At 43.3% G+C, this 8,836-nt stretch overlaps 1 protein-coding gene across 1 annotated transcript in view; it reads right to left on the reverse strand.

The window, feature by feature from the left end:
* CILP2 (cartilage intermediate layer protein 2) overlaps positions 1-4,598 on the reverse strand; it is a 39,026-nt gene extending 34,428 nt beyond the window's left edge. Inside the window, exons 1-2 of the mRNA XM_070736857.1 lie at positions 4,496-4,598; positions 2,142-2,243 (exon numbers count right to left, since the gene is read on the reverse strand). Of these exons, the coding sequence (XP_070592958.1) occupies positions 2,142-2,243; positions 4,496-4,598 (205 nt within the window). The remainder of the gene's footprint in view (positions 1-2,141; positions 2,244-4,495) is intronic.
* Positions 4,599-8,836: the final 4,238 nt, after the last annotated feature.

Consider the following 8,836-nt stretch of genomic DNA (forward strand, 5'->3'; position numbering starts at 1 on the left):
TGAAATTTCACACACATGGGCATCCTTGTGCAAGATTATGCTTTTGGTGCATGCGCAGAAGCCAAACCTTGGGCCGACGCCCACACGCCCGTGCGCTGGATGCCTGCATGCCTGCGCCAGTCTCCGGGAGCGTACCAGTAGCACTGGAGATGAGGAACCCTTGCCTGATGGGTACATGACGAAATCAAGAATCCCCATTTATTAGGACATGGATTTCAGGGTGTCAAAACAAGGGAGGAAAAAATAATTCATAATCTACATAAGAAAGGCAGTATTCCAATGAGCTTTCTCCACTTCATTTCTCTTTCAAATTTATATGATGCCCCAATTCCCCTACACAACAACAAAAATAAAGAAAATATAATAATAAGCAACAATGTCAGAATAAATCAATTGTACAGGCCAATGATGGTGAACCTATGGCACGGGTGCCACAGGTGGCACGCGGAGCCATATCTGCTGGCACGCGAGCTATTGCCCTAGCTCAGCTCCAGTGTGCATGTGTGTACTGCCCAGCTGACTTTTGGCTCACACAGAGGCTTTGGGAGGGGAGTTTTGACTCTGGGGGGATGTGGGAGGGCGTTTCCCCCCCCCCAGCTCCAGGGAAGCCTTTGAAGCCTGGGGAGGGCGAAACACGAGCCTACAGGGCCCAGCAGAAGTTGGGAAACAGGCCATTTCCGGCCTCCAAATGGCCTCCAGGAGGCAGGGGAAGCTGTTTTCATCCTCCCTAGGCATTGAATTATGGGTGTGGGCACTCACACATCTGCGATAGCATGCGTCCACAGTCCTTCGGCACCCAAGGAAAAAAAGGTTCGCCATCACTGGTATAGACTAAGGATTCTTGTGCTTCAGGCATATATTATACAAACACAGCAATTGTTAACGAAGATTCTTACTGTACACGTAGTCCTCAATTTACAACCATTCATCTAGTGACCGTTCAAGGTTATAACCAGGGGTGCTTGACTCCCAGTGCGGACCAGATTGCTGGAAGCGACCCAGTGGTGATGTCATAGTCGGTGCCAGTATGTGGGTGCCGCCATCTTTTTTTGGGGAAATTTTTACTGACTTTTCCCATTCGGATAGCTTCTCCTCTTCCGCTGCTTGAAAAATACCGATCTTTATTTTTCGCCCGAAGCACAGCTGATCAACTCCTCAGCTGTGTTTCAGGCTGAGTGCTGCTACTGAGCATGCACGGAAGCCAAATTGCATAAGTGGATGCATGCGCAAAATGTTGCAATGCGAACTGGTGGCAAAGGTAAGTGGAACCCACCTGTGGTTATAAAGCAGCTGAAAAAAGTGACCTTTTACCGTTTTTCACACTTACAGCCATTGTAGCATCCCCACGGTCACGTGTTCAAAATTTACACACCTGACAACTGGCCCATATTTATGACGGTTGTAGTGTCCAGTGGTCATGTGATCACCTTTTGTGGCTTTCTGGCAACCGAAGTCAAAGGGAAACATGGTTATAACAACCATGTTAGTAACTTAACAACTGGAATAATCCATTGAACAACTGTCATAAAATGGGGCAAAACTCACTCACCAGTTGTTTTGCTTAGCAAATGAAATTTGGGGCTCAGTTGAGATTGTAAATTGAGGACTACCTGGAATGAAATTTTTCCTACTCCTAAAACTTTATTTTCAAGAAAAGTAAAACTTTTCTTGAAAATAAAGCTTCATCTTTTAATGATTTCAGAGTCGTTTTCTAAGAGAAGGAGGAGAGTTGTAAAAACAAAAAAAGCAAAGCACAGAAAGCTATCGATTCCAATTTTGAAATTATTTATGTTCTTTTCTAATCTAAGCACAATTAAGAAGAAATCAAAGCAGAATTAAGAAGAACTAAACAAAAGACAAGTCAATAGAATGGAATGCTAGGCATGAAGTGTAGCTTGCAATACCAAGAGTGTCCACCAGGGTGGTCAAAAAAGTCAACTTGGTGCCCAGAACTGCAATCAAAACCTTGCCCCTTTATAGATACAGTATATGACATCACATACATTAAAAACAGGTGGGGCTTTGCTTGGCTGTTCACAGACACCATATTAACTCTTTGCTGTCCTTGTGAGCAGACCTGTATATAGTAATTTCTTCAAATCATGAATTAGCCTTCATATTTTTTAAAAAAGATGACCCACCGACTGTTTTTTCATCAAGACGTATCCTGGCTTTTATCCCTTTTCTATGTTTATTCAGTCGTTTTGTCTTGGCTGCCTCGGAGTCATTTTTCATCTGCGGATCTGTGAAGAAAGCCACAAGTTCAAATAAAAAATAATATTTTTATACTTTGTGGTTAAGCAGTGGCTTACTGAATAATATATACCTCACTGGCTCTAGACAACACTCCTAGGCCAAGTATATTCTGACTGGGTTTATTTATTCAACTAACCCATCCAGTTCTTGTTGGAAATCCAGCTGCATTATTTATTAAATACCTATACAATTTTTGACGGGCAGATATAATAGGTAAGGAGCCATACATCCCGAAATGCAAATGAAATTAAAAAGGAATCCTCTGAAAGCTCCTAATTTTTCCTCAGGGAAACAACCAAAGCTGACTATGGGACCACAAATTTATGTAGTATCAGTGAAGGGCTGCAAAAATTGTTTACAACCGCACTGTGGGTGTGGCTTATTTTGTGGGTGTGGCTTGCCAGCCATGTGACCAGGTGGGAGTGGCTTGACGATCATGCGATGGGGTGGTGGTGGCTTAAAGGTTATGTGACTGGCTTAAAGGTGGCCAACTTGATGTCACTCACATCAAGGGTTTAGGTTTGGGTTTTGGTTAGGGTGCCTGGCCTCTCCTCGCCTGAAAGAGATACAATTTCCCTTATTATTACTGAACATCCAAAATATACTATTTAATTCTATGTATATATGCCAGATGTGTGCATACATATTACACACAGACACACAAAAATATACATTATCTACTATATAAAGTGTATGTCAAATACATATACAATGATACCTCGTCTTACAAACTTAATTGGTTCCAGGACGAGGTTTGTAAGGTGAAAGGTTTGTAAGATGAAACAATGTTTCCCATAGGAATCAATGGAAAAGTGATTAATGCGTGCAAACCCAAACTTTTGCCAGCTGAAGCGCCCGTTTTTGCGCTGCTGGGATTCCCCTGAGGCTCCCCTCCATGGGGAAACACACCTCTGGACTTCTGTGTTTTTGTGATGCTGCATGGGAATGCCAGCAGGGGAATCCCAGCAGCGCAAAAACGGCCGCTTCGCTGGCAACGGAAGTCTGGAGGTGGGGTTTCCCAGCGAGGGGAGCCTCAGCAAAATTGCAGCATCGCAAAAACACGGATGTCCTTGAAACCCCACCTCCGGACTTCCGTGTTGTTGTGATGCTGCGATTTCGCTGAGGCTCCCCTCACTGGGAAACCCCACCTCCGGACTTCCGTTGCCAGTGAAGCACCCATTTTTGCGCTGCTGGGATTCCCCTGCAGCATTGCAAAAACACGGAAGTCCGGAGGTGGTGTTTCCCATGGAGGGGAGCCTCAAGGAAATCCCAGCAGCGTAAAAACGGGCGCTTCGCTGGCAACAGAAGTCCAGAGGTGGAGCATCCCAGTGGCGGAAGCTTGGGTTTGTAAGGTGAAAATAGTTTGGAAGAAGCGGCAAAAAAATCTTAAACCCCGGGTTTGTATCTCGAAAAGTTTGTATGATGAGGGGTTTGTAAGACGAGGTCTCACTGTACATGTAAAACAAATTGGCCACCCTTTAACAGGATGTCTGCTTCATCAGTGGAGACTTGATTTATTAAACCAGAATACTCTCTTACTACCAGACAGAACTCCCAAGTGGTATCTGTCGGATAAATTGAAGACCATAAAACTCAGCCATTTAAGATTCATTATATCACAGCACTGCCATTAAAAATAATAACAGCGCCCAATGGCCAGACTGAAATGGAATTTCACCAGCTGCATCGAAGAAGATGCTGGATAAGAAACAGAGAAACTCATTTGCTAGGAGTCCTCGCCCCCTCAGTCTTGGAAGCTCATTGGCTGATTTTGGGCTAGTCCCTAACTCTCAATCCAAGAGTCAATCAGATGTGGCGGCAAAAGTGCATAGGGGCCCATACTGATCTGTGTATGTTAACCCTTCAATGCACCTTATATCCCGCCGAGCTTGGGAGCCGAGGGGCTGCATCGCCAGCAGGATCGGATGGGACTCAATTGGGCACAACTTTCACCCCAACAGTAGCAGCTGAGGAAGAGGAGGATGAAGAGCCTCAGCCTGACATTATAGAAACATAGAAACATAGAAGACTGACCGCAGAAAAGGACCTCATGGTCCATCTAGTCTGTCCTTATACTATTTCCTGTATTTTATCTTAGAATGGATCTATGTTTATTCCAGGCATGTTTAAATTCAGCTACTGTGGATTTATCTACGTCTGCTGGAAGTTTGTTCCAAGGATCTACTACTCTTTCAGTAAAATAATATTTTCTCATGTTGCTTTTGATCTTTCCCCCAACTTTCCTCCTTTCCCCCCGGCGAGTAGGCTGCAAGCAGCTGGTAGGCGAGCGTTGCCTTTGCAGGGCTGTAGCTCTGCCGTGCCTTGCTCCCAGATGCAGCCATGAGGCGTCTCCACGTGACTCGGCTGAGTAAAAAAAAGTTCGCTCTCCAGGATGGAGCTGCCCGGCTCTTTGCTGCCGAAGGTTTGCCACCTGCTTGAGGTATTCTGCACCCTCCACCCCTTGGCTATGCTCTTCTACTACTTGAGGGGGGAGCAACACGCTCGGTCACCAGCGGAGCCCGGAGCTGCCTCCTCGCAGCCAGATCTTCGGATGTCGGACGTGGGAGGTGGTGCTCCTCCCGGCCAACATCTCCAAGCCCAAGCCCGTCGTGGATTGCCCTGACCCTTCCCCTTTGCTTAAGGTGACCAAACATCGCGTTTTTAAAAAATTGGGACTTTTTAAAAACGTTGCGAGATGTGGGACAAATTGCCCAAAAGCGGGACTGTCCCACCAAAAGCGGGATGTTGGGTCACCTTAAGTTATGTATACCTCTAGCCTTGTCCCCTTCTATACTGTCGAACTACAATTCCCATCAGCTGAAATCATAGAGCCTAATTACAAAGTCAAAATAATGCGATCCGGCTTCTGTGTTGCTATATTAACTTTACAGCAAATTATTATCTACCTTTTGGCAAAGATGCCAGCATGGACATCAGTGGAAATATTTGGATAATGTCTTAGAAACATAGAAACATAGAAGTCTGACGGCAGAAAAAGACCTCATGGTCCATCTATTCTGCCCTTATACTATTTCCTGTATTCTATCTTACAATGGATATGTGTTTATCCCAGGCATGTTTAACTTCAGTTACTGTGGATTTACCAACCACGTCTGCTGGAAGTTTGTTCCAAGCATCTACTACTCTTTCAGTAAAATAATATTTCCTCATGTTGCTTTTGATCTTTCCCCCAACTGACCTCAAATTGTGTCCCCTTATTCTTGTGTTCACTTTCCTATTAAAAACAATTCCCTCCTGGACCTTATTTAACCCTTTAACATATTTAAATGTTTCGATCATGTCCCCCCTTTTCCTTCTGTCCTCCAGACTATACAGATTGAGTTCATGAAGTCTTTCCTGATACGTTTTATGCTTAAGACCTTCCACCATTCTTGTAGCCTGTCTTTGGACCCGTCGAATTTTGTCAATATCTTTTTGTAGGTGAGGTCTCCAGAACTGAACACAGTATTCCAAATGTGGTCTCACCAGCGCTCTATATAAGGGGATCACAATCTCCCTCTTCCTGCTTGTTATTACATATTAATATCTTATTTATTACTTACTTAAGGGGTGTGCATAAATGCAGCAGCGTGCCTACCGTCCCTGTCCTAATGTTCCCTCTTATCAGGATCCATCTCATGTATATAAACAACGTTATATCTACTGGTATGTATATTACCAATACGTACTTGACAAAATAAACAAATAAAATAAAATAGTAAAAAGTTTATAATCTTTTGTCTCTGACAAAATCCATTTGCTCAAAAAAGAAAGAAAGAAAGGATTTTTTAAATTTAGATTTAGATTGACAGAACAATATCTATTTCATAATAGATTAAAATGAAAACTCTGCAGGATATACTGACAATTTAAAGGGCTTGTTGTTGGAAGGTGTCAATGTAGAAATTATTTATGGAATGTTATTTTTTAAATCCTTAATTATTTTTTATTATTTTTTTTAAAAAAGGATATCATGGAAAAAAGTGATCTCAGCAAAGATATCTGACATTTAAACTAAATGGCTGAAGAAAGTTACTTCGCTTATTCCATAATTATTTAAAACCGTGTTTCTCTCAGCTGGCTGGGGAATTGTAAGAATTGAAATCCACACGCTTTTAAATTGCAAGCTTGAGAAAACCCTGCTTTAAAAGGCTAAATGTTGGTTTCTTTTATATTCCTTTCCCAGACAGTATTGATTATTAAAAGGAAGAAGGAAAGGACATGAATCCAGTGGCAGGGACGACTGCCGAGCAGAGCAACAGAGCTCCTGCCCTACATATATCAGACAGCTTTTCCCTGCTGTGCAGCCATGCTGGGAATCTTCCGGAACCAGCTAAACCTCATGCTGGGAATTTGAAATTTACCTCACCTTGAAGGTCACACAATTCAGAGATATAAACTGAGCAAATGTCAGCAGAGGGAAGAAAGAATGAATTTTTTTCTTTTAAAAAAAGACCCTTTCCAGAAAAAGAAAAAAGCAGATGTCGCTTTTTCCCCTCAATGTCCTATATTTTTTTTTAATTTTGTCTTCTCTACTCATCCAAAAGGAGCATCCCTGGGGAGTTAATAAATAAATAGATTCCGGAAGGAGCTGGGCGGCCTATAAGTATAACTAATGTATAAATAATAAATAAATAATAAGTTCAGGAAAATCACAATGGTGGCTAGGTCCACATTTTTAAAGCTGTTGTTCTGTCTTTTTTTTGGACTCCTGTGGGTGCTGTTACGTTTCCAAATGTTATTTTATAAACACCTAACATCGAAATCATCATCAAAAAAGCACAACAAAGAATGTTCTTTCTGCACCAACTCAGGAAACTCAAACTGCCCAAGGAGTGCTGATATAGTTCTCTAGAGCAGTGTTTCCCAACCTTGGCAACTTGAAGATATTTGGACTTCAACTCCCAGAATTCCCCAGCCAGCTGGCTGGGGAATTCTGGGAGTTGAAATCCAAATATCTTCAAGTTGCCAAGGTTGGGAAACACTGCACTAGAAGAATCATTGAGTCTGTCATCTGCACCTCTTTAACTGTCTGGTTTGGGTGTGCAACCCAACAAGACTGACACAGACTTCAGAGGATAATCAGAACTGCAGGTAAAAAAAAAACAATTGCTACCAACCTGCCTTCTATTGAGGGCCTGTATATTGCACAAGTCAAAAAGAGGGCTGTGAAAACATTTACAGACCCTTCATATCCTGGACACAAACTGTTTCAACTCCTACCCTCAAAATGACTCTATAGAGCACTGCACACCAGAACAACTAGACACAAAAACAGTTTTTTCCCCAAACGCCATCACTCTGCTAAACAAATAATTCCCTCAACACTGTCAAACTATTTACTAAGTCTGCACCACTATTAATCTTCTCATCGTTCCCATCACTCATCTCCTCCCACAAATTTATTTATTTATTTGTTTGTTTATTAGATTTATATGTGTGTATGACTAACTTTGTTGCTTGTACCCTTACAATTTATATTGACTGTTTCCTAATACAATTTTATTGCTTATTTCAGTGATGGCTAATCTTTTTTTGCTCGGGTGCCAAAAGGGCACACACATTTGTGACGGTGTGCACACATGTGCTCACATCCATAATGCAATGCCTTCCCTCTGTGCAATCATGCACAACCCCCCACCCCGCACTGCCCCCCCCCCCCTCACGCATGCACACAGACCTCACTGAAGCCTCAGAACTTCCAGTAGGCCCATTGGGCCGTTTTTTAACCCTCCGCAGGTTTTAAGAAAGCCTCTGGAGCTTTTGGATGGCGAAAAACAGCCCAATGGGCCTATCAGTAGTTCAACTTTCCGTAGGCCCACTGGGCTGTTTTTCGCCATCCACAGGCTCTGGAGGCTTTCCTGAAGTTTGAGGAGGGCAAAAGCAGCCTCCTCCCACCCTCTGGAAGGCCACAGGCACATACACACAGGCACATACACAGCTGGCCAGCAGGCACATACACAATGGAGCTGACGTAGGGCAATGCCTCGTGTACTCTCAGATATGGCACTATGTGCCACATGTGGCACACGTGCCATAGGTTTGCCATCATGGGCTTATTTGTACCTGGATTATTATTTTGTACCTTATGATTTGTGACAAACGTATCTTTTCTTTTATGTACACTGAGAGCATGTGCACCAAGACATGCTCAACTAAACATGAGCCAGCAATGTGCAGCAGCGGCCAAAAAAGCCAACACCATCCTAAGCTGCATCAACAGAGGGATACACTCCAAGACCAGGGAAGTATTAATACCACTCTACTATGCCCTGGTCAGACCACATCTGGAGTACTGCATCCAGTTCTGGTCACCATACTTCAAAAGAGACATTGAAACTCTGGAGAAGGTGCAGAAAAGAGCAACCAAACTGATTAGGGGACTTGAAACCAAAACTTACGAAGAGAGATTGTGGGAACTGGGCATGGATAGCCTTGAGAAAAGGAGGGCCAGAGGGGACATGATAGCTGTATACAGGTATATGAGGGGTTGCCACAGAGAGGAGGGGGTCACTCTATTCACGAGAGCACCAGAGGGCCGAACGAGGAACAAGGGCTGGAAGCTGACCAAGGAGAGATT

Source organism: Erythrolamprus reginae, chromosome 1 (assembly GCF_031021105.1).
Source record: "Erythrolamprus reginae isolate rEryReg1 chromosome 1, rEryReg1.hap1, whole genome shotgun sequence".
In the NCBI taxonomy this organism is placed as follows: domain Eukaryota; kingdom Metazoa; phylum Chordata; class Lepidosauria; order Squamata; family Dipsadidae; genus Erythrolamprus; species Erythrolamprus reginae.